General features: G+C 46.7%; 1 protein-coding gene across 2 annotated transcripts; it reads right to left on the bottom strand.

Moving 5' to 3' along the window:
• Positions 1 to 1328: 1328 nt before the first annotated feature.
• Positions 1329 to 21047, bottom strand: TSPAN33 (tetraspanin 33). Of its 2 annotated transcripts, none has more exons than XM_041727721.1 (8): positions 20677 to 21047; positions 7626 to 7683; positions 6816 to 6940; positions 6416 to 6490; positions 4867 to 4962; positions 3196 to 3324; positions 2638 to 2799; positions 1329 to 2427 (listed from the first exon to the last, which is right to left on the bottom strand). In XM_041727721.1, the coding sequence occupies exons 1-8, from the start codon at positions 20776 to 20778 to the stop codon at positions 2326 to 2328; spliced, it is 849 nt and encodes a 282-aa protein (XP_041583655.1). In that variant the 5' UTR covers positions 20779 to 21047; the 3' UTR covers positions 1329 to 2325. The 2 variants fall into 2 exon arrangements, with proteins under 2 accessions (XP_041583655.1, XP_041583654.1); XM_041727720.1 differs by having other exon boundaries at positions 6816 to 6943; positions 20677 to 21044.
• Positions 21048 to 26334: the final 5287 nt, after the last annotated feature.

Raw genomic sequence — 26334 nt, 5'->3', positions numbered from 1 at the left:
AACTTTTGCTAAAGACCCTTTAAGGCCTGAGACTTGGGCAGAGATTCCTGACCCTTTTGTCCCAAGTCCAGAGCGCTAGATGCTGAAAGACCTAAGTAAAAGGGTAATTTGGAGTTGAAGCAGTCTGGATTTGGATCCTGGTTCTGCGGACCACCGCTCCTGTTCTCATTACAAGAGGCCCCAAAGAAGCCCCTTGCCAGGTGAGCTCCTTAACGCCGGTGAACCGGGAAAGTGCGTCACCCCAACTCCTAACCCAAACCACTGTTCGCGTCACCAATAAAAGAAACAGTATAAAATGTGTCCTCGACACAGAGAAAGCGCGCTTTTTGACCCTTCTCGCAGAATAAAAGGCCCTTACTTTTAATTTTTCATTTGTGACGATTTTTTCTTTCCGTTGTGTTACTAGCTGGAGCTAGACATTGGCTGGGGCCCCAGGCGGCTGCTGGAAAGGCGCCCTCCCGGGAGCAGAGGCTCGTTCCGAAGAAGTGGGGGCGGGGAGACAACCCGCGACTCGGGCCCTCCTGCGCCGGGAGGGATTCCTTCGAGCCTTTCTCTCCCGCCAGGCCGAAGCTCGTAGCCTGCGGGCCCCGGCAGCCGAGCGCGGCGAGCAGACTCCGGGGAACGCTCACAGCGGGGCGCGGCCCGCCGCCCGGACCGGCCGCCGGCAACCGAGCTCGCGGCTCCTCCCGGCGGGGGGCGGAGGCGCCAGCTCCGGCCGCCGCGGAGGCGGGGACCACCCACCGCGCCGCGCGGCCCCGCCCCCGCCGCGCCCGCCCCGGCCTCCAGGCTCGACGCCCGCGCACGCTTCTCGGGGCGTGACGGAGCCCGGCGCCCCGCTGGAAACTTTCTGAGTGCTCCCCAGGTACTGCGGGCGGCGGTACGGGCTCCTTCGGGTAAACAGGAGGAGGGGGCTGGGGGCCCCAGTGGGGCGTGAGGAGATGGCCTTCCTCCTCCTCCCCGCCCGGGGGAGTGTGCTAGACTCTGACTTCCAGCTGCATCCTCACCTACCCCCACTCTAAAAGTTTTGGGGCGGCCAATTTTAATTCAGTTTAGTTTGGGGGAAAAATTAACGTCAGGTTTTGGGATAAAATTACGCCGTTCCCAGATCGGAACTAGGAACCTTTGGCCCTAATTGAGACCAGAGGGGGCGGGGTTGTGCGAGGGGAGTAGCGCATCTGGTTGAGGGAAACAGGGGCGAGGGACGGGGCCCGGGAGGTACTGTGGTGTTTAGGGGAGTCTCCAATCCCCACCTGGAGGGAGGGCCCACCCGCTGCGCCTTTCTACCCCTCCCGTTCGAGTTGCCAGAATGGAAAATTCGTGGAGTCCAATTTAGCGCAGGTCAACAAACTTTTATTGCCACTTCTGGCTCCCTGGCCCCAGCAAGATCCCTGTTTCTTATACTGTAGAAATACTGAGCTCTGGTGCGGCGTGATGGGGGCGGGGGCGCTAACCTTGCCCCCACAGTACACTGCCAAGGCTAAAGAAACCCTCCTTGCTGGAGAGGGAGGGCCAGAGGGGAGGAATTCACGGGCACAAGTGGCTCAGTCCGACCTCTGCTAGCTGCAGAATATAAAGACCATGGTTTCAAATCTTTTAAAAAAGGGGTGGAGTGGGGGAGAGGGATGAATTTGGCAGCTCTTGTACCCTTGCCCTTGCTGCCATGTTTCCATGGAAATGAGGGAGGGGCAGGATGTAGCTCACTTTGACTACCTGGGAGGATGGCAGGGCAGCATTTAGTAAACACATCGCCTTCCACTCCTACCCAACACATATAACTGTCCCCAGTCGACCCCAAGCTCACTGCCTGTTCCATTCCCTTCCCTTCTGGAGCTGGTAGCATACCAACTGGACTCCAGGTAGGACTATTAGTGTCCACTCTCCAGCCAGGTCTTGCTGGCAACAGATGGAATCAGAGGATGTCCAGCAGGCTCACTAGCAGCCCAGGGAGAATGCTGGTTGTAGCGCCTCGGTGAAAAGCAGCACCTAGTACCCCCAAGACTCTCTGCAACTACTTACTTTTCCCCAAACATCTCTGCCCAGAAACAGTTTTTTTTTTTTTTTAAACCCATAAAGCCAAATATATAAGGTTAAAAATAACTCTAACAATGCTGACGGGCTAGGATGAGGAGAGGAGGAGGTGTGCCCTTCCTAGGCTGGAGCCACCTGTGCACCCTGCCTTCTGCCCAGCTGGAGTTGGCTTCTTTCCACTGGGCTGTCTCTGGGGGACTGGAATCCAGATCTCCATTTGGTGCTGAGAGCTATACCCATTGCTTTTGGTAGATGAGGCTCGCCTGTTGCCATAGTGAGGAGATGCAGGATGGAATCTTAGTACCATGGGTCAGCTCGGTGCTGCTGGTTGTACAGCTGTAGCTTGATCTGATCTTTGATTTGATTCACGAGGATCTGGGACAGCAGGATTCCTACCAGCTGGGAGAGGCGAGATGGATTGAGCTCTCAGCAAGGAGGGATGTCTTTGTTTTCCCTGACTCAACCTTCCCAGTATGGTCAGCATCATCCCATCCCCTGCTTCTTTGCAATGTCAGTGCCTGATACCCTAGCTGATCCCCAGGTGCCCTCCCCAAAACAAAGGAGTCTTTGCAGAATTGTAGGACCCACAAGTCTTACAGGGTAAGTTACCTGGGGAATGGCCAGGCCCAGTGCTATACCACCAAGAAAGAAGAGGTTGCTGTGTATCCAGTTGACCAATTTGTCAATACAGCCATTGGTATAGATGACTTTACTAGCTTCCAAGTAGTCAAGGGCCTGCATACCTTGGCCACACATGGTGTTGATCACTGCCTGGGGAAAGAGTTGAAAAGCCAAATGGAACTCCCATTCCCAAACTTTTTATTTTGGGCCCTAGCTGATGGGCTTCCCACCCTTTCTAAACTCCTAAATTGTTAGGGAATATAAGTGGAGGATCCTAACTTGGAAGTTGCTAAGTGCAAGCTTCCTTTCCTCTGGGAGATCTGAGCTCAGTTATTACTTTAGAGACTTACACCTTCTGAATCCCCACGTGAACTGCAGGAGTGAAAAGTTAACAGAGACATGAGATTGGGGTGGAGAAAAACATCTGACAGCTGTCTAACTAGGAAATGGGGATTCCCCACTGTGGGTACCCCCACTGTGGGTATCCTAATCGGGAAGTAACTGAGATTGCTGCCCAGGAGGAAATGAGATGGGACACAGGCTCACCTGATTTGGGGTAGGCAAGCAACAGGAATAAGGCACAGAGCAGCGCTCACGGCTGGGATTGTCTTCTGAACAGTTGAAGTACATGTTCAGGGACCAGTCCTTATAGGAAATCCCTCCACAGCAGCTGAACTGCAACAAAGCCCACCATAGAGGTTAAGGATCACCCACTCCTCACACTGAGGTGACCAGGGGAATTCTTAAAGCAGCCAAAAGTCTGTGGCCAGCTTCCATTTATAAATTCAGGTTGTTTTTAATCACAACCTTACACCTTGAGCTCATGTTTCTCAGTGGCTGTTACCTTTATATATCTTGTTATAATGACCATAGTTGTATATATATTTTGTTTTTCACATTCAACATGAGCTTCTTGAGAGCAGTTTCTTCATAGTATAGAGGCTGCAAAATGAGGTGTTCACAAACAGTAGCTGAAATAATTAAAGGATCAGCCTTGAAAATATTTGTCTTAATACAGAGAAAATAGAAGAGATTCTTTAATATTATGGGCCCATAGTTACTCCATGAAAGCAGGTAGGATCCAAGTAAGTTGCACCAAGGGAAGGGGAACTCGGTACTGGTCTCAAAAGCACTTTTATTTAAAATTCAACTTTTGATTCGTAGCAGCATGATTCACAACAGCTAAAAGGTGGAAGTTACCGAAGTATGCGTCAAAAGATGAATGAATTAACAAAATGTGATATATACATACAATGGAATGTTAGCCTTAAAAAAGAAGGAAACTTTGACATACCCTATAACATGGATGAAATCTGAAGACATGCAAAGTGAAATAAGCCACAGAAGGACAAATACTGTATGATTCCACTTATATGAAGTCTCTCGAGTAGTCCAGTTCATAGACAGAAGGTAGACGGTAGTTGTCAGAGGTTGGGGCAGGGGTAAGTTGAGAGTTAGTGTTTAATGGGTAGAGTTTCTTTGGAGGAAGATGAAAAAGTTCTGGAGATGGATGGTGGTGATAGATGTAAACAACACGAATGTCTTTAGTGCCACAGATTTGTATACTTAAAAAGGTTATGGTAAATTTTATGTTATGTGTATTCTAGCACAATTTTTAAAAATGTAACTTTTGAATAGGTAATATTTAAATATTTAAAAGTCTGCCCGTTTTCTTATCCCCCTATAAGTAACCACTTAGTAATCCCTCTCTGGGAAACCACGTAGTTTCTATATGTCCTTATAGATTCCTTTTGCAAATATGAATACATATTCTTTCCTTCTTTGTTTACACCTATGGTAGATTACTATAGATACTACTGTTCTGTCCTCTTTTTTCTTTTTAAAAATTTTATTTTTATTTATTCATGAGAGACACATAGAGAGAGAGAAAGGCAGAGACACAGGCAGAGGGAGAAGCAGGTTCCATGCAGGGAAACTGACGTGGGACTTGATCCTGGGTCTCCAGGATCAGGCCCTGGGCTGAAGGCGGCACTAAACCACTGAGCCACCAGGCTGTCCCTGTTCTGTTCTCTTAAAAGTACTTTTAAAGCACTCTGCTATGTATGGTTTCTTGCCAAAACTTCTTCCAAAGTCCATTACCTGGCAGGTAATGAAGAAGCCTTAGGCCTGAAGGGGGAGGTATCTCTTGGGATGGCATTAACTTTTGCCTACAGCCTCTCAGACCACAGCTGACCTCCCCCCACTCCTAGGCCATACCTTTTTCTGGCCAAAATCAATGAGGTTCTGTAGATCCAAGTCATCTCGGTAGTGCACAATGGCATTATTGATGATCTCACTCACTTTCCCTCGTGCCTGCCAGAGACATGAGTACAGAATCAGAACACAGGACTAATTCCTAACCTGCTCCTCCATTCAGTAATAACAGTAGACAATGGGCAGCCTTCTTTTTTTTTTTTTTTTTAATTTTTTATTTATTTATGATAGTCACAGAGAGAGAGAGAGAGGCAGAGACACAGGCGGAGGGAGAAGCAGGCTCCATGCACCGGGAGCCCGACGTGGGATTCGATCCCGGGTCTCCAGGATCGCGCCCTGGGCCAAAGGCAGGCGCCAAACCGCTGCGCCACCCAGGGATCCCAATGGGCAGCCTTCTTAATTTAAGTCAGTCTTGAAATCAGAACCAGGTCCTAGGTTGATGGCTTATTCTGAAGCTCATCTATCCCTGGGCCCTCAGGTACCAGTAGGCAAGAGAAACACAGGGCCTGCTGTTTCAGAGCCATATTTTGAGATAACAAATCTAAGATTTTTTTACCTCTGAACACTATTACCATAAAATACTTATTGATGGAAAGCAGAGAATCTAATACATGCATCGTTTAGTAGAAAAGTGCTTACAAAGCTGAGACACTGCCCTCTAGTGGACATAATGGAACTGCATTTCTTTACAGCCCAAACAGATCATTTTAGTATTTTACTAAACCAGGACTAGGACATTCTGAATGAACTCAGTGGCTCCCCATTTCCTAGTTTCCATCATGCTTTTTTCCCTTCTTGCTCTGCTACTTTTATCTTTTTTTTTTTTTTTTAGTAATTTTTTAAAAGATTTTATTTATTCATGAGAAACACAGAGAGAGAGAGAGGCAGAGACACAGGCAGAGGGAGAAGCAGGCTCCATGCAAAAAGCCTAATGTGGAACTTGATCCCAGGTCCCCAGGATCACACCCCTGGCCGCAGGCGGCGCTAAACCGCTGCGCCACCAGGGCTGCCCCTGCTACTTTTCTCAAAGTTTCTTATCTATAGCCCAATATGACCTCTGGCAATCATTTGCCCTTTGAGAAAGGAAGTCTGGTTTTTAACCAAAAGGACCGTCACTAAAAAGCAGATCACTTCCAGATATGGTGAGCACTGCTCAAAATCTCATTTACTTTCCCCCTTCCCTCCTTCTGTTTATCACAATAAGCAATCTTTAGAATAAATAAAAGTTTCTTCATATTGTCTATGGTCTACTTGATAATTGTGTTTTACCCAATAATTTGCCATTCAAGTTTGCAGATTATTTTAACTTTGTGTTCATAGAATTTACTTTCCTATTGGCCTCTCAGAGGAAAACAGCTCACAATCTGGAAATTCTCTTTAACTATGGTGACTTTAAAGGCCATTCGTTCATCCCTAAGGAGAATTTTTCAAAGGTTGGTGCTTCTCAGGGGAAGGAGCACTATGGTTAATTAATCGGGCTAAGCACAGGCAGTAACATTCTCTTCCTCCCTCTGGTTCACACCTGAGGAGGGCCCCTGGCTCCCAACGCTACCTTGTCGGAGAAGACGAAGCCCAGGACCCCTGCAGCCAGCTGTAGCAGGAACACGATGGTGAGGCAGAGCGAGAACTGTGGACAGCAGGTAAGAAAATGAGACAGTGATTACTGGGCTGGGCTGTAGCCCCTCCCAGAGCCATGGGGGGTACTGGGGGGCTATGGGGTACTTCTCCCAGATGCCCCACCCATGATAAAGGCCTCTGCCTCTGCCATGCTATCTTGAGGGTGGCCACCCTGTGCTGAGTCATCTGGGTCAAGCTCTACAGTGGGAAGCAGACAGCACAGGCTTTGAAGGAAGGGTGGGACAGAGGAAACTGAAAGGTTGTAAGAAAGGCATCAGGAGCCTGGGAGGCATATGGAGGAGGCCAGGGTCTTTCTGGGGCCCCTGACCACTCACCGTCTGTAGGAGGCAGATGTTCTCACGAAGGGATCCAATACAGCCGCAGAAGGTGAGCAGGAACATGAGAATGCCCACCACAATCAGCAGGATGGCAGGGTCCACTGCAACGCAGGCCAGGGCTGCTTCTGGGGGAGGGGCTGCCTCTCAGTCTGAGCCTGGGGCTGACTGAGAGTGAAACCCAGGGACGAGGTGGGGGGTGCCCCTCAAACCTGTTCTCTGCTGGGGGAATCTCTGGTATGGTTGGATGGTGGTTATGGGGAGGCAGTACTCCCCTCCCGTGGGGAGAATAAAAAGGGCCCAGATGGGTTTGTGACAGTTAATTTGAGGAACTAACAAAGTAAGAGTCTTTATTCCTAAGCTTAAGAGAGGAGGAACCACTTTCGCTCCAGAAAAGAATTAGAATGGCATTAGGCTCCCAGTTTTGCAGATTCCGTTTCCTGGAGACTCTGTGCAGTAGAACAGGAATGGAGGTTGAGTTACTTCAGGACAGGGTGAGGAGGCGGGGCTGAGGCCTCTGATTACTCTCTGTTTCCAGAGGCCTACCCCTCTTTCCTAGACATTTCCTAAGCCTACAATGCAGGCAGATCTTGGAAGATTCATGGGAGCTAAGGGAAATCCTGGTGAACTGGCATAGGTGGCCTGATGCCTTGGAGTAGGGTGCTGTGATCGGGCTAGAAGGCAGCTGTCCTCTTTAGCCCCATTGCTTACATGGGAAAGCATAGTAGAGGGTCAGGGCTGAAGGAGGCAGAGGAGGAAGGTGCTTGGCAAGAGTCCTGGGGGGACAGAGGAGGAGGATCTATAGCTTACCTGCATGCTTCATCAGCCGAGCGTAGACTCCCACAGCCACCATCACCATGGAAATCACCTGTGGACACAGGGAATGAGGCAGACTCTGAGATTTAAGAAACCAGAGAGGGATCCCTGGGTGGCACAGCAGTTTGGCGCCTGCCTTTGGCCCAGGGCGCGATCCTGGAGACTCGGGATCGAATCCCATGTCAGGCTCCCAGTGCATGGAGCCTGCTTCTCCCTCTGCCTGTGTTTCTGCCTCTCTCTCTCTCTCTCTCACTGTGTGCCTATCATAAATTAAAAAAAAAAAAAAAAGAAACCAGAGAGCCTCCTTTTAGTTACCTTAAGGAAGAGCAGGAGGAAGATGACTTTCTCAGGACCCAGAGATGAGCATCTCTGTCCTCCCAAGAGATAACAGTTGATAGCATCTGTCTGCTTTGCTTCCAAGAAAAGTTTCCAAGAAAAGCTTTTACCAAGATGATCTCATTTGATCCCTACGATAGTTTTCTCGTGGGGCAGCTATTTCCCCCATTTTATAGATGAGGAAATTAAGGCAACGCAAGGTTACTAACAATGGTTAAGGATGTGGGCTTTGGAACCAGTCAAACCTGGGCTTCTGCTAGACAAATCTCTGAGCCTCAGAGATTTTATCTGTGCCTTTTGGATCTGAAGATGGGAATTTAAAACAACTACATCTAATAACACTACTGTGAAATTAGATAAGATAATGTATGGAAAGCATTTAACACAATGCCAGACAATAAATATTATCTATCATTATTATTATTTTTTTATTATCTATCATTATTAATAGTTAACCTGTCCAGGGTCACAAGTTTTGAATTTGAATCCAATTACATCAAAGGGCAGGGTTGGTTCTTTTTTTTTTTTTTTAAGATTTTTTTTTAATTCATTTGAGAGAGAGAGTGCATGAACACACAGAGGGGAGTGGGACAGATGGAGAGGGAGAAGCAGACTCCCCACTGAGCAGGGAGCCTAACATGGGGCTTGGGGCTTGATCCAGGACCCTGGGATCATGACCTGAGCCTAAACCAGATGCCCAACCCACTGAGCCACACAGGTGTCCCCAAAGGGCAGGTTTTAAAGCTGAAGCAGGCCTGAGTAGATGCATCCTCCTGGGTCTCTAACTCTTTTGGGGATCAAAATGGCGTCAAATGCAAGAATGCACATGCCTATCAATGTGAAAGAATGCATGCATGAATTCATGTGTGTAAAATACCAAACTGCCTTGGCAAAGGAGCCTTTATCTTTATAAACCTGGATTCCAGTGTGGTGCAAAAGGTTTAGATACTTCAAACTTCCTGGCTTCTCCCTGAGAGAATAAACCCATCAGAGACTACCAGCAATCCCCAAAGGGGCCTTTTCTGCACCCCCACCTCCACCCCAGGCCTCCAGGAGTGCAGGGCAGCCCAGTGTGCACATCTCTTGGCTATTCTTTCTTTGTGCCCAGTCCCCAGGCTGGTGCTAAGCAGCCGCTGGTTGTCACCATGGCAATAGCTGAGGCCAAGCTCTAGCTGGAGGGAGTTCTCAGCAGCAGGGACTTGACCAACTCAGTGCGGAAGAAGATGGCTGGCTAGACTCCACTGATCTACAAGACAGAGACTAGCTGGAAAGAGCCATCTTGGGGCTTTGGTGGGAGAAGGGACTAGGGCCCCTGAAGAAGTAATAGGGTCAGAGCAATCCCTTAGCAGAAAGACATTTTTCCTTAGTGGCCTCTGCCTTCTGGTGCATTTAGCAGTAAATGGAAACCCTTATCTAAAAGCATATCTTTCAGGACTCTTCTCTGGCTATGTACACAGCTTTGCCCCCCAATCATTTGACACTGCCTCTGACTCAGAGCCAGATGTGTTATCTGCTGGCCCTTATGCTCTTTGTCCAGGAGAGAGGGAGCTGCTTGAAGAGCTGTTGAGAGGGGCTGGAGGTGCCAGCTGGCTTGCTGTCTCCCCGGCACAACTAGGTTGAGGGAGCAAGGGGGAGTGGGTGGGAGGCAAGGAAACCATACAACAGAGATCCCCGTCATCCCCAAGGCCTGTAGACTCAGCCCTTTGCCAGAGTGACTGAGCACCTTGGCCTTCCCTTTAAAACTCGTCACAGCCAATTAATGGTTCTGAGTATCCTTTTACTGATGCATTTATTTTTAAACTTTTTAAAAAGATTTATTTATTTATTTATTCATGAGAGACACACAGAGAGAGGCAGAGACATAGGCAGAGGGAAAAGGAAGCTCCCTGCAGGAGCCCAATGTCGGACTCAATCCCGGAACTCTGGGATCACACCCTAAGCTGAAGGCAGACGCTCAACCACTGAGCCATCCAGGCATCCCTTACTGATATATCTAAAGACATATATCTGTTCCTTATTTCTGTTGTTCCCAGGCTCCTCACTGTTTTTGCACATGTTAAATTTTCACTAGGATGTATAACTTCCCACAGAGATGGTTTCTGATTAAATCCTAACACAACTAAAACAAGAAAGAGAAAGTAAAGAGATGCCACGTATTACGGTAACTTAATTCCATGTATGGGCCTGTATTACAGCAGTTGCTGTGTCCTTATCTGTGATAGGTAGAACAGTGTCCCCTCAAAGATGTCCTGTCCTAACTCCTGGAACCTGTGAATATGTCACCTTCCATAGCCACAGGGGCTTTGCAAATGTGATTAAGGATCTTGTGATAGGGAGATTATCCTGGCGGGCCTTAGAAGAGGGAGGCAAGAAGGTCAGTCAGAGAAGGAGATAGGTACAACAATGACAACGGAAGCACAGGTTAGAGTGGGGTAGTGCCATGAGCCAAGGAAGATGGGCAGCCTCTAAAAGCTGAAGAAGGCAGAAATAGATGCTCCTCTAGAGCCTCCAGAAGGGACCATCCCTGCTGATACCTTGATTTTACCCAGTGAGACCCATTTTGGAATTCTGACCCCCAGAACCTAAGACAATTAATCTGTGTTGTATTAAGCTATGTATTGTGTGGTAATTGATTACAGCTACAATAGAAAACTGACACACTGTCCAGATTCAATTCATCAGCTGCTATGCACAAGGTACTCTGAGGACTGCAAAGATGAGTGAGATGCGGTCCCTGCCCTTGAGGAGACCTGTAGGTTATATGGGAGAGGACAAGAACATCTATAGCCCATACTTCCCAAACTTTGGGATCATTAGAATGGGAGGGAAGGCAGGGAGAGAACTTAAAACTGTGAATGCCTAGGTGGCACCCCAAACCACATATTTCAAAATCTCGGATGTTAGAACCCAAGCAAAAGTATTTCTGAATGCTTTCCTGGTGATTCCAATGTGTAGCCAAGTTTGAGAACCACAAGCCTAATGCATACTCAGCCAGAGATGTAGAGCAGCAGGTGCAGGTTACATTAAAATCGAGATTAAGACTTTAGTATTATCATAAATTTTTAACGTGGTCATTAATGACACTGGTTACCTGGAGCTTACTAGTGAACTCTAAAATTCAGAATTTCTATCACTGATCTGTTTCTTCATCCTGGATTCACAGCTTGCCCTTTTACACTCCTATTCCTGCCCACATCTCCCACCCTGAATTCCTCAAAGCTCCTGCTGTCCCAAAGTTAATGCTGCTGCTGTTAATAGCACAGCATTTCAGAGCTGACTAGAACCTTAGAAATGAGCTCAGCCACTCACCTCTTTTTATAGATGAGGCCCAAAGAGAACAGTGATACTTTACCAAGTGTACATGGGTGCAGAGGAAACATCTGGATGAAACCCAGTTTCCAGTCTCAGTCTGGAACTCTTTTTCCTATACCAGGCTTTGGCACAAAATCCTTATAGCACCCCGCAATATTGCCAATGACCTCCTTGACCTCCTTTCATGATGAGGATGGAGATAAAGACGCTTCTTAGAATGGCTTTTCATATTCTGGCTAGAATGAAGCCTCACTGGAAATTTTTAAAAGCTAGACACAGTTTTTAAAATAGCTGAGTCTAGTGAAAGGCATGTTCCTGAAGAGCTGTCAATCAAATTATATAAAATAACTTGCACGCACCAATACCTTTATCCTTATAGGAGGTGAGTAATCACCTTATAATGAAAATAGCGATCCCCTGGGCTCCTTGGGAAAATGGCTGAATCCACGACTGGAGCAGGAGATACGCAAGATAAAAGCCTGGAGTATCTCATGGTGCCAGAAAGTAAGGAAATGCTCAAAAACACCTCCCCCCCCTCCCCCACTGATATGGGTATGCCAAAGAGACATCAAAATAAGAAAGTATGAAACTATTACCCCAAACATAAAATAAATATCCATGAGTCCATACTGATAAAAAGGACTTAAATTTTTAAAAGGGAGGGCACCTGGGTGGCTTGATGGTTGAGCATCTGCCTTTGGCTCAGGTTGTGATCCTGGGGTCCTGGGATCGAGTCCTGAATTGGGCTCCCTACAGGGAACCTGCTTCTCCCTCTATGCCTCTGCTTCTCTTTCTGTGTCTCTCATGAATAAATAAATAAAATCTTTTAAAAAAAAACAGGACTTGAATAGATAAATGAGGGAGAAAAGACAAATCTCTGATGCACAAGAATTCCAAATAATTTGTATATAGATGCTGTACTCTCAAGGAGGGGGAAGCACAACTTCCTGCTTCCATGTGGGCTGCCCATAGTGACGTCTTTCCAAAGGACACAGTCTGGAAGAGGGGGACACAGGCTAACTTTACAGTGGAGAAACCTGGCAAACACAACCTCAGCCAGGTGAGTCAGGTCAGCACCAACAGGAGTATATCATAGGCATATGATATGATGTGGTGAAAATAATACTTCACCACTTCTTTCTCCTGAAAACACATAGCCCTGATATAACCATGAAAAAACCATTAGACAAGTTCCAGTACAAGGACATTCTACAAAATAACTGACCAGTACTCCTCAAAACTGTTAAAGTCATCAAAACTGAGGAAATTCTTTTTCTTTCTTTCTTTCTTTCTTTCTTTCTTTCTTTCTTTCTTTCTTTCTTTCTTCTTTCTTTTTCTTTCTTTTCTTTCCTTTCCTTTCCTTTCCTTTCCTTTCCTTTCCTTTCCTTTCCTTTCCTTTCCTTTTCTTTCTCTTTTTTAGAGGGGGTAGGCGCAGAGAGACCATCTCAAGCAAGCTCCTCACACAGCCTGAGCCCAATGAGGGGTTCCATCCTGGGAACCCAGAGATCATGACCTCAGCTGAAATCAAGAGTCAGATGCTTAACTGACTGAGCCACCCAGGTGCCCCCCAAACCAAGGAAATTCTAAGAAACTGCCACAGCCAACAAAAACCTAAGGAGACATGACAACTAAATGAAATTTGGTATCCTGGATGCATGCTGGAACCCAGAAAGGGTGTTTAGTGAAAACTGAGGAGATCTGAATAAAATATGGACCTCAGTGATAATGATAATACCATTAATTGTCACAAATGTATACTCGTGTCATGAATGTCATGCTCATGTCAGATATTAAGAGGAACTGTATGTGGGGTATATGGGAACTCTGAACTATCTTCTCAATCTTTCTGTAAAACTAAAACTGTTCTAAAAAATATAACCTAAAAAAAATAAAATAAAAAAAAAATAAAAAAAAAATAAAAAATATAACCTATTAAAGAACAGCCACTCCCAATTTGTTAAGTTTTATTTGGTTAGTAAATCCACATTCTTTTAATATCAGTTTTTCCTAAACTGGGATTCACTTGTATGCAATTTCACAAACTTTAATCAGGGGGGTTTGCCTCTATACCAAAGTATAAGGCAATGGATCTTAAAACTGTTCAGATATCAGAGCACCAGGAAGCCACAATGCTCTGTTAGTATAACCTATACAATTTTGACATATTAAATTCTTTTCTTGGGATGCCTGGGTGGCTCAGTGGTTGAGTGTCTGCCTTTGGCTCAGGGTGTGATCCCGGGTCCGGGGAGCAGTCACACATCAGGCTCCCTGCATGGAGCCTGCTTCTCCCTCTGCCTGTGTCTCTGCCTCTCTCTCTGTGTGTGTCTCTCAGGAATAAATAAATAAAATCTTTAAAAAAATTTCTTAAACTTTAATATGCAATTGCTGCTATCTAATTTATAGTCCCTATTTACCTTTTCCCAGTTCTCCCAATAGTGTTTTTTTAAACTCTTTTTTTTCTCCTTTTTTTCTGATCCAGGATCATGCATTTAGTGATCTTGAGTGATCAAGTCTCCTTTGGCCTGGAAGAGTTTTGCAGATTTTTTCTTTTCTTTGTTTTTGGTCTTTCAAGACACTAACTTTTTAAATTAAAAAAAAAAAAAATGTTTAGGGCAGCCCCAGTGGCTTAGTGGTTTAGCGCCACCTTTGGCCGGGGGTGTGATCCTGGACCCAGGATCGAGTCCCGCGTTGGGCTCCCTGCATGGAGCCTGCTTCTCCCTCTGCCTGTGTCTCTGCCTCTCTCTCTCTCTGCGTCTCTCAGGAGTAAATAAATAAATAAAATCTTTAAAACAAAAAGATTTTATTTATTTATTTGACAGAGATAGAGAGATAGAGCACAAGCAGTGCGAGCGGGAGAAGCAGTCTCAGTCTTCTGCTGAGACTGAAGACAGAAATATTACACAGGTAATGTTGTGTCCTGTGAGGAAGCACAACATATTAATTTCTATCATAGAAATAAAGAACAATATACTGAGCAATGACAAAGCTGTTAAACATATGTTTCTACATCTCATAAAACAATAATACAGGCACTACTCTAAATAGTTTCCTAGTTTTCCATAATATTTGGTTGCTCCTTATTCTCTTCACTTTGCCTTCTGCTAACACTTGCAGAGATATAAGCAGCCACAAATACTAAAGTTCATGGGAGAAAATAGAAAATGCAGAAAATTCTCTGCATTATTTGAGGTCTTTTCTTACAAATTACAGAAAGACAGCCATGATCTGATGTTTGTGAGAAAAACCCTTATTCTAGCCCCTGGGACACTCATTGCTTTACAGCCATTATAATGCACTAAGGGAGGAAAGGTTATAGGGCTCCAAGATGAAACTCTGAACAAGAGTTCTTCTGGCTGTAGTTCCCAATGCCAATAATTACAAGGCAAATTAGCTCTTGGAGTCCACTTGGACTGTACCTTAAGACCAAGGTAGTACGACAAGCCCTGACAAGTAGACCTGGGGAAGGCCCTCAGAGACAACAGTGGGATCTCTGTTTCTATGATAGATGGGAAACGTCTCTGTGGACTATAAAATATATAAAGACATCATTAATTATCACCTCTCTCAGGCTAACAGTAGAAAAGTGAGCAAATGAGATTTGAGGCTGAAGGAAGTCAGGCCCAAGGTTAGCCAGCCCTCACCTAGACTCAGTCCTTAGCTACTTGCCACTTGTCAGAAGGAGCACTCCTCCTAGCTTTCCAAGCCCATCCCTAACAGGTGACCTCTAGGACATATTTCTAGCAATGGTAATAGCTACCCTTGTTGAGTACTAAGGGTCAGGCACTGGGCTAGACACTTTATACCCATGTTTTCATTGCATTCTGACCACAGTCCCAAGAGGGTTTTAGTATTTCCATTTTACTGAACTGATGTTGGGAGAAGTCAAATAACTTTCCCCAGCTCACTCAGACAGTGAGCAGCTAAATGGGACAGGAACCTAAGTTTTCATGTCTCCGGAGACTTGTGACCTGGGCCACATGGCTACCTTCCTCTCTCTGCCTCACAGCAATCCCAGGGCGTGTGCATTCACCTGGGACATCATGTGAGGTGGGAAGAAGCTGCCTGTAGTCCTCTTGGGGGAGTAGCTGGTAATCTCCAAACTGGGCAGGATTCAGGCCGGGTAGGAGGTGGGGGGGCGGGCGGAGTAAGAGAGCACCAGGAGGTGGTGGTGCCAGAAGGGCCTAGAGGGAAGTCCCTGGAACATGGCCCTGGAAAGGGAAGACATGGCATCACCACGCAGGGCCCACCAGCCCCTGAGAGAAAGCCCTGGCCTTATCTGTCTCCATATTCTAAAGTCCAGTTTACAGGAAGTGTGTGCATTTGTCTAAGTCCTCTCCTCTTCTTTGGAATCTATTCCCCTCTTCTTTTGAAGGTGGTGGGGGACAGCTGCGAATAGAATCATTCCCCATAATCCTGGGGAATCAAAACCTTGCCTCTGCCACAGGGACGTTGGATGGGAGGGTTCTGTACCTCTGGTTTCTCAGTCCTCTCTATCCTCATTTCTGGATAAGCCTGCTAGACCTAACACAGGGCCCCCTCTCTCACTGCCCAGGATCTGCATGTACTAGTTCTCACGTGGCCATCCCAGCACCATTGTTCCTGAGTTTCTGAGGTAGCAACTATCTATGTGAAACTGGCTCTTGGCTTTCTCCCTCTGGACTGGATGGAATTGTCCTACTAAGGAAGGAAATCCAAAGAACTCTTCCCTTTCCATTGTCTGGAGCCAACCCTTTAGCTTCTTCTTAGGCCATGGCTTGTTTTGGTTTCCCAAGGTTATAAATGAGGGACAGAAGTCCACAAGGGCTCATAGTAGCATAAACACTCAAACTATGGCCCTGGAGCTCCTAGCCTGACACAGAGTCTGCTATCAAGACTCTGAGAATTGCTACATGTTTTCTTTTATCCTTTTAAAGGCTTCTTGAAGTTTATGGTTTTCTATTCGGTACAAAGCAAAGAAAGCCGTTGAGGAGATAAGAAAGCATGTGAGTGACTTGACAGCATAAGATATGCTTCTTGTATTCATTTTTAGTGTGTGTCTTTTTTTTTTGTTTTGTTTTGTTTTGTTTTCTTTTTTTTTTTTTAATTAAAAGAATATGACTACTTCACTTATTACAGCCTACCTAGCCTACAGGGAAAGGAGGAGAGTGGGGGCAGGGGGGAATGGGCTCTGCCTCCTAATGTACTTAGGTGTGAATGTGTGTGTGTGTGTGTGTGTGTGTGTGTGTGTGTGTGTGTGTATGCTGGGGGTTATGTCAGGTTGTGGAAATGGCCCCTGCCACTCAGGAGCAGTTTTTTCCAGGCTTGATGCCTGGTCATTTCCTCATGGCTTCTAAGCCAGGTTACAACAGGTAGTGGTGCAGGTGGTCTGGGGCATTCGCTGTCCCCTGGGGACTCCAACCCTTACAGTGGTCCTGGAGGTGAGAGTGAATTTCTTAAAGAAGATAACTCACTTGAGGCCTGGATCAGTCTAGGAAAGACCCAGATGGGGATCCACGTGTGCTGCAGTGGAAGTGAAAAAATCTGGGTGCTGTAGATAGGTAATTATGCACGGCCCTGAGAGAGATATTGGAAGGGGATGGCTCACCTGGCTTGAGGGAGGAGTGCTAAGCCACAGGATGCAATGCAGAAGAGAACACGGTTGGATCCCCTCTCCTCCACTAAGAATGCTCAAGGGTGTTTGGTTATGCTGCATCTTGACAGACTAGTCATCATAAGAGAGGGAGGAGTGGCATCATGCTTTCACCAGGTAGGGGCTGTTCCATCATTTGGGATTCAATAAACATTCAGTAAGTATCCACCCTGCCAAATTCAGCTGGGCACTGAGAAGCAAGAAGTGAATAAGGCAGTGTACCCTCAGGGGCCTGAAGTCTAGAGGAGGAGACATAAATAAACACATAATTGCAGCACAGGTAAGGGATGTGACAATCAAGGTATATATAAGGTGCCATGGGAGCCGTGAGGCATGGCCACCAAGAAAGCCTGGGCTGAGTCACAGGGACTGGAGGTCTGAGTTCTGCTTGACTCTAAACCACCCCAACTGCTGCCCTGAGTGGAAAATGGGCCAGCAAGGAAGGAGATGGCTGCCATGGGCAGCACTGATAACGCTCCTGCCAGTGTATGCCCATGGCTGATAAAGCATGTACCATGGCACTCCCTTTCCCTCTGCATAGAGCTGTCAGACACAGGGAGGGGAGGACGGCAGGCTACTACTTGACTGAAGAATTGTAATACAACTTTTGGGATCTTGGAGCAACTACTCTGGGTCATGGGATCCCAATAATCAGTAACCCAGCAGCATGATTCTGGGGAGAAAACCAGAACTCCTAGGCAAAAGAAGTGAGATTTGAAACATGAACAGGAGGAATGGGTCCTGCTCCTAAAGAAGCCAGCAGCCTTCTGAGTCAAACAAAATGACCCAAGGGCCAGGGCTGTTAGGACAGCAGCAGGGATAGCCAGTGCCACCACCACCACTGAGTGTGACCCTAGACAACACTGGCTATCTTCCCAATGTGTTCCAGCATAGATACAAACACTGCCCATACACAGCTCCCCCAGCAGCTGGCCAGAACATGCACTCTGCCTGGAGAAGGAGAGGGTCACCAGTGCCATCCATGGGTGCCTCCAGGGTAGAAGAGGGGAATTTGACTGGGATGGTGAGAGCCTGCTGAAAAGACAGTATAGGAACCAGTCCCTGAAAGGTGGTAGGAAGAAAGAGGATCCCTGAGCTGGGGAATCCGCTCCTCATCTCCAACTCTCCTTGTGTGGAATGTACCTCTGTGGCTCTGGCCGTGGGAGAAAAGTGACCCAAAAAGTCCTGGCCTCTGGGAAGGTCAATGTCCTTGAGACACCAGGACTCAGAGAGATGCATCCTTAGATCCAGCTCCAAGTCCTGAAGAAAGAAAACAGTCCCCAAAGTGATGCATTTATCTTTAAATAGCTCACAGAGAAAAATTTTCTCCTTTAGAGGAGAAAGATTAAGGACAGAGAGACAGATATATTGGCTTAGGGTCACACAGTAAGTTGATGCCAGAAAAGAACTAGGCCTCTTGTCCTTCATTGTGCTATTTCTAGAGCCTCTGACTTTTTATGAGTCCAAAGTAGGGCCAAAAAGGGGCTCTTTTCTAATTTGGGGTGGTGCCAGCTTGGTTAGCCAGGTCCTCCGACCTTGAATGAATCATTTTTACCAAGGTAAATGGGTCTATGGAACCAAACTCTCTCCCTGGCTGCAACCTACCCAAATCATTTGTCTGGTAAAAGAGGGGGATGGAGTAGGGTGGGGAAATCCTAGAAAATGACCGTGAACGCAAGTGTAACAGATGCACCCAGCTGTTGTTGCTGAGGAACATAGATAAGGTGAAGTGCCAAAGGCTCCAAAGAAGAAGCAGAGTCTTGGCTGACAGAGAAACTCAAAATGAGGATCTGAGGTCCCTAGGATGCTAATGCTGGCTCTGAGGATGGCATGTCATCTGTCAGGATGGCATGTTACTGGCCTGGCACATTCAGTGAGCATGGAGTAGGGTTCACTGGGACTTGCCCCTAGGCAGGGAGTTTCCCTTAGGTCATCCCCCAGCCCCCACAGAGTGGTGGTGAGTTTTTCTTCTGTTCCTCCCTAACCTCCAGCTGAGGCAGAACCTAGACGGTGGGAAGTTGGATTAACTACTAACACCCCAGCTACAGTAGCAGTCATCTGGGCCACGGACTTTCCCGAGAGGCACTGTAGTTCAATAGAAAAACCACCAGATCCAACTCACTATCCAACCTTGGATAAAACGATTAACATCTTTGTGCTTTAGTTTTTTCGTGTATAAAATGTGGGTGCCAGACAAGATGTCTTCTAGATTTTTTTTTTCCAGTTCTAAAACTGAGAATTTGTTAGGAATTCAAACTTCATTTTTCCCAGTACAATGGCTGAGCTCTTATCACCACCCTCTGGGATTTCTCTCATTTGTCCCAACAGGCTAGCACTTATGTACTTTGTGTCTGTTCTTCAAACCACAGCCCCTGTGAACCTTTCCAGCAACTGACTTAGATGCTTGGTCTGTTTCCTCTCTTAGGAAACATATTTTACACTCAAGCTTTCTCCCTCCTGCAAGTCTGAACTTCAGGTCTCAGGCTGAAATGAGCAGGGATAATGGGCACCTGCAGCAGCTGCTCTGGTGTGGCTAGAGCTGGACCAGAAGGGAGGATGGGAGAAGAACGTCTCTATGTCCTCAAACCCAGAGGAGCTCAAAGACTCTATAGGACATGAAACAGGGTTGACCTAGCATCTCATGATCTGGTCCAGCTGGATCCTCGGCTCCAGTAGAATGTTTCTGCCATCTCTGATCATACTGGCCTTAATTTTATGGAGGAGGGAACTAGAGCCTACAGAGGTGAAGTATTGCCCAGGTCAACAAGTGCAGGTTGGAGACGGGAATCCAGGTAGTACCCAGTCCAATATTTTTTTCCAGTTTTCCACCCTAATGATAAGATTCTGAAAGGACTGCTGGCCTTTTAGCCCAACACAGGGTCCAATTTAAAGAAGCTGAAGATGAAGACTTGTCAGGCTCCAGGGCATGCATGCAGTCTGGTCCTGAGAAAGGTGGGACAAAGTCTGGGTCAGTGCTGGGAAAGACATCCACATCTGGAGGCCACTGCTGCCCCTCCTCAGCCTTTGAGAGGAGGGAGGCATCAGAGGCCTCCAAAAGGAGAAGATGAAGTCCTTTAATCCATCCTCTTGGGATCCCTGGGTGGCGCAGCGGTTTGGCGCCTGCCTTTGGCCCAGGGTGCGATCCTGGAGACCTGGGATCGAATCCCACATCGGGCTCCCGGTGCATGGAGCCTGCTTCTCTCTCTGCCTGTGTCTCTGACTCTCTCTCTCTCTGTGACTATCATAAATAAATAAATAGAAAAAAAATTAAAAAAAAATCCATCCTCTCTGAGGTAAAGGGGAGGGCAGGTCTGGGTTTTCCCTCCTTCCTCTTTTTTCTTTGCTTTGGGGCCTCCCAGCCCCCAGGCCCGAAAGTCCCCCAATCATGAACGTACCAGTGGGTCTGCTTTGGGGCAGCAGTAAAACCCTCTACTCCTGAGCAAACCCATTTTTTTTTTTTTTTTTTGCCTGTCTCATATCCTCATCCGATGCCCAGAAGATCCCCATATGTCTTGACCGAATCTCTTGCGTTACCCTACCCCGCCCCCCACCACCCAGCCTCCCCCTCCGGACGCGGCGCCAGCATGCTGTCCCTCCCCAGGAGAAATTACCCCAAAGTGTCATCAACCCAGAAAACTAAGCAGTGCGTTCACGACGCTCGCCTGGAACCTGGCATCCCGGGACGCCCCCTCCTCAGCCGGGGGCAGCCCACTGCACCCTCGAGGGGTGCCCTGCACCCCAGGTGCCCCCAAGACCCGCACGACTCACCCAGAAAAGCATGTTGAAGAAGAAGAGCAGGTATTTCACCAGCGGGCTGACGAAGGTGAACTCCTCCCCGTAGGCGGCCGGCGCCCCGGGTCTCCGGGCCATGGCCCCGCCGCCGTCCCCCCGGGGGCCTATCTCCCCGCGGCGGCCGGCCCACCTGCGCGCCCTGCGCCCGGGGGCATGAGCCGCCACCGCGGGAGCCCGGGAGGCGGGGGAGCTGCGCCGCGGAGGGAAGCGCCCGAGCCGTGCGTCCGGGAGCAGCGCGGGCAGGGGAACTGCGCCGCCGCCGGAGCCGCCGGGAGTCGCGGGAGCCGCGGCGGGCAGCGTGAGCGGCGGAGACTCGGCGGCGGCGGCAGGACCAGCCTGGCCCGCCCGGCTCCCAGGAAACCGGGCCCGCCCCCGGCCGCCCATTGGCGCGGCTGCCGAAGCCTGACTTCCCATTGGTCGGTCGCTGATGTCACTAAGCGTCCAGCCATCCCTCTCCTCCGAGGGGCGGGGGAGACACCTGTTCTGTGAGGGACAACTTGTTAAAGGGTCAGTGGTTCTGCCGCCTCCCCCGAAAGGGAAGCGTCCAGGCAGCAGCTGCTCCGGGGAAGAGGCATGAGCTGGAATGCGCGCCGCGTCGCACACCCACGGCCTCCACCCGACTGCAGTACATATGCAAACGCACATACATTAAAATCAACAAGTACGGACGTCGTGTGATCAGCAATGCGCCGAAAGCCGTGGGAATCCGGGAGAAGGGAGATAATCCCCCCGGGGGGGGGGGGCGACAATAAAATCAGGGAGCCAGAACCAACCTACATGTAACAATTAGAAAATACTGCAGGGTAGCGGCAATCCTGTTTAGTGACTATATATTTTAAACGCTTATTTCAGAAGCTCTGTAACCCACTAGTGGAAATTTGGAAACATCCACCAACAATCCTGCCATCCCAATTCATTACTGTTTCAACACCCTTCCCTTCCTATTTCCTTAGAATCTAGGTCTATAGGTAGCCACTGTTTTTAACATGTTGGTATGACACAAACAGGTTGAGGGCAGTGTAGGTACTGGACACGGTGCTGGCTACCATAAGTAACACAAACATGAGCGCTATAGATTGAATGTTTGTGTCTCTCCCCCGTCCGTATGCCTAACGCCTCCCTCCCCTGTGATGGTATTAGGAGAAGAGGCCTTTGGGAGGTGCTTAGGTCATGAGAATGGAGCCCTCATGAATGGGATTAGTGTCCTCATAAAAGAGACCTCAGAGCGCTTCCTCACCCCCTCCACCATGTGAGGACATAGGGAAAATACAGCCACCTAAGAACCGGGAAGTGACTCTCACCACACACAGAATCTGTGGGAGACATGATTTTGGACTTCCTGTATCCAGAACTGTGAGAAATACGTTTCTGTTGTTTGTAAGCTACCTAAGTTGTGGCTGTTTTGTTTTGTTTTGTTTTGTTTTGTTATAGCAGCCTAAATGGACTAAGAAAGGTATTCCACCCTCATCAGTTGCATGACCTGGGCAAGCTACTTCATACCCCTGAGCCTCACTTTCTTCAGTGTTAAATGGGGAGAGTCCTGTCCTACAACGTTGATGTGTGAATTAAACAAGATAATGTGTGCAAATCACTTAGCACAGGCCGGCACATTGAAGGGTCCACTCAAGGCAGTACTTCATTTGAGCAGAATTTAGAATTCAGTAGGGAAATATGATAACTGCACAAATAACTATAGCACATTTATTTGGTGGAGGGTTAGTGAAAATATCATGGCAAGTGAAATTAAGGGAGGAAGAGACTTAGAATAGAAGAGATGAAGGGGGAGGGTAATCCAGGTGGACAAAAGGGTGAACACAGCCTGGAGGTGCAAAAACACACTGTGTGTTAATGAAAAATAACCAGACTGGTTTGGCTAGAGCATACAGTATGCTTAGGACAGCAGGGGAAGATAGCACTGACCTGGTGCCAATACATGTTGAATTGAATTAGAATCATGGAAGGGTTTGAATGCCAGATTGGGGAGTTAGTGCTTCATTTGTTTGGAAATGGTCGCCTAGGTGGCTCAGTCCGTTAAGCGTCTGCCTTCAGCTCAGGTCATGATCCCAGTGTCCTGGGATGGAGCCCTATGTAAGGCTCCCTGCTCAGCGGAGCATCTGCTTCTCCCTCTCCCTCTGCCACTCCCCCTGCTTGTGCTCTCTTGTTCTCTCTCTGAAATAAATAAACAAACAAACATTTTTAAGAAAATAAAAGGTTGGATTTTTAAAAAGATTTATTTATTTATTTGTTTGTTTATTTGTTTATTTATTTGTGAGAGATACACAGAGAGAGAGGCAGCGACACAGGCAGAGGGAGAAGCAGACTCCCTGTGGGGAGCCTGATGTGGGACTCAATCCCAGGAACCTGGGATCACGACTTGAGCCAAAGGCAGACGCTCAACCATTGAGCCACCCAGGCATCCCAAAAGGTTGAATTTTTTTTTTTTAAAGATTTTATTTTTAAGTAATCTCTACACTCCACGTGGGGCTCAAACTTACAACCCTGAGATTAGGAGTCACATGCTTTACTGACTGAGCCAGGCTGGCACCCTCAGAAATAGAAGTTTTGAAGAAGAAAATGATATAAGATCTGTTTTTTGGTGTGTTTTGTTTTTGTTTTTGTTTTTGTTTTTGTTTGTATTTTGTTTTCATTTTGAGTGGGAAAGAGCCTGCAGAGAGGAAGGCTTGTTAGGAGACCATTATTAATAGTCTCGATAATCAGAACTTAGTATCTTATTTCGAGATGATGGACAGAGTTGATAGGAAAGGGTAGTAATGAAGCCTCTGAGAAGACAGAATCTTTAGGGCTAGCTATGGCGGGAGGTAGGGTTGACAGGAGCTCTAGGATGGGGTCCAAAGAAATGACTAAGGCCGGGTTACTGGGAGACGAGACATTAACAGGTGACTGCTTAGAGATCCATTTTAGTGTAAAAAGGGTGGGGTGAGCAGAAGCCACTTTACAAGAAGTTAGGAGTGAATGGGTAAGCAAGGATGGGTACTTTTCTTCAGATGTTAGAGCGGTGAGAACTGAGAAATTTGAAGATTATGGGAGCTTTCAGGAGACCTTAGAATGAAGAGAAAATTCTCTTTCAGCATACAAGGGATCTGACATGCATAGGCAAAACAAACCAGTAAAAAAGGAATTGAGGTTGATAATGGATGGGACAGAGTTTTGGAGTTAATGGGTAGAAACAGGATCGGGAATCAATGGGATGGCCACAATGTCCATCAACAATGGACAGGATGGAAGTCAAGGATGGCGCCTGTACAGTAGGAAGCCGTACAACTGTAGAACAAAGAATAAGGAAGCTTTCCATGTAGCGAGAACAATCCCTAAGATACATTATCACGTGAAAAAAGCAAAGTGAGGAACAGTGTATATATTACATTCTGATAAAAAAAAAAAAAGACAAATATAAGAAATGACAGCATCCCGGGTGGCTCAGCAGTTTGGCGCTGCCTTCGGTCCAGGGTGTGATCCTGGAGACCCCGGGGACTGGGTCCCACATCGGGCTCCCTGCATGGAGCCTGCTTCTCCCTCTGCCTGTGTCTCTGCCTCTCTGTGTGTGTGTGTCTCTCATGAATGAATAAATTTTAAAAATCTTTTAAAAAATGATATTTGTATTTGCTTGCATCTACCCAAATAAACTCTGGAAAGATAGAAAAAGATACTAAGAAAAGAGGCTATGTTCTGGAGTGGATAAGAACCAAGATGTGAAGAAAGAGACTTTCACTGTATGCCATTTTATTTTTTCTGATTTTTGAAGCATGGAGTATATAAACTACTCAAAGCATTAAATTAAAAAAAAGTTGCATCCTCATTTTGGCATGCTATGCAGCCATTTAAAATAATGTAGAAAATAATGAGAAAAGGTCCATGATACAGGCAGTACAAGAAAGCAGATTGCAGAATAAAGTATATAAAGTATCTGGTAACCACGAAAGGACTTTGACTTCTTATTTCAGGTCCTTGGAAGGCATTTTAATCACTTGGAATATATGGTGTGGCCACTTAAATTGAAGTCACAAAGATTATGTAGTAATATGTTACATTTAACAACATAAGTGAAAAATCCTAAGCAACTTATTCACAGTATTTGTGTAAACATCAATAGATACAAACCAAGGAAAATGAAAAAGTAAAATTATTTGCACTGATGTGGTAGGATGTGTAGCAGTTTCTTACTTTAAAATTGTATTCTATATTATTTATGTGATTATGAACAGAATTAAAACATTTGAACAATATTTCGGTAAAGCAAAAAAAAAAGTCACGTTGCCAGCTAACATTGGCAAGAGGGCGTGTGAAGGAAGGAAGGGTGACAAGGAGGAAAGAAGTGTGGATCTGGAGCTTTAGGAAGGAGGAGCTTGATGTAGAGAAGGAAAGGAGACTGGAAGGAGGGTGGTTCAGCAGCAGTGAAAGCCCAGCTGGGGTGGGCTTTGTGGTGATCCCAGTTGGGAATGATTTCCTTAAAAAAACAAAACAAAACAAAAACTTGTGTAGCCTGGAGAGCCCACCGTGAGAACTGCAAATGCTGGGAACTGCAAAAAGGCAAGTAAGTGATTCAGTGATGATTTGAAATAAACAGTTGAAAAGCCCATCTGTGGGATCTAAGATTGTAAAAGAATTCACTGCTGGTATGTGAGTCTAGGAGAGTTGGGAGGTTTGTCTGCAAACCTCTGTTTAGTGCTACGAATTTTTTTCTTGTTATTTTATTTTTTTATTGATATGTAACATACCTATAAAATGCATTGTTCTCTTATTTATGTGCCCTTCTTTCTGTAGTACATGTTCCTTTTTTAAAAAAGATTCTATTTATTTATTTGACAGAGAAAGAAAGAGAGAGAGCCAGAGAGGAGAAGCAGGGGGAACAGCAGAGGGAAAGGGAGAAGCAGGTTCCCCACCCGGAGCAGGGAGCTGGACGTGGGGCTTAATCCCAGGACCCTGGGATCACCACTGGAGCAGAAGGCAGACACTTAACCTACTGAGCCACCCAGGTGCCCCTGTTGTACATGTCCTTTTAAAATATGAGATCGGGGCAGCCTGGGTGGCTCAAGGGTTTAGGGCACCTTCAGCCCAGGGTGTGATCCTGGAGATCTAGGATCGAGTCCCACATCGGGCTCCCTGAATGGAGCCTGCTTCTCCCTCTGCCTATGTCTCTGTGTCTTTCATGAATAAATAAATAAAATCTTTAAAAAAATGAGATCAGGGGCACCTGGGTAATACAGTCAGTTAAGCAACTGACTCTCGGTTTCAGCTTAGGACCTGATCTCAGGGTTGTGAGATCAAGCCCCATGTTAGGCTCTGCACTCACTGCAGAATCTGCTTGAGGTTCTCTCTCCCTCTCCCTCTGCGCCTCCACTCATGCTCTCTCTCTCAAGATAAATCTTTTCTAAACATTTAACAAAATAAAATCTGAGATCAATATAAAACTGTATGTCTACAGTAACCACAGTTTTATAAAATAAAAAGAAGTATATTTGTAACTGTGTAGAAGGAAATGCATTATAATATAAATAATAATTATCTCTGCACAGTAGGGTAATGGTTGTTTTTTACTGGCGTTACTTTCATTAGTGAACATTTTTTACTCTTACAGGAAATAAATATTTGGGGTTCTTGTTTTCACTTTTGAAT

This window comes from Vulpes lagopus, chromosome 13 (genome assembly GCF_018345385.1).
Source record: "Vulpes lagopus strain Blue_001 chromosome 13, ASM1834538v1, whole genome shotgun sequence".
Taxonomy (NCBI): domain Eukaryota; kingdom Metazoa; phylum Chordata; class Mammalia; order Carnivora; family Canidae; genus Vulpes; species Vulpes lagopus.
Note: the sequence above shows the minus strand (reverse complement) of the source record. Positions and strands in the feature narration are given on the sequence as shown.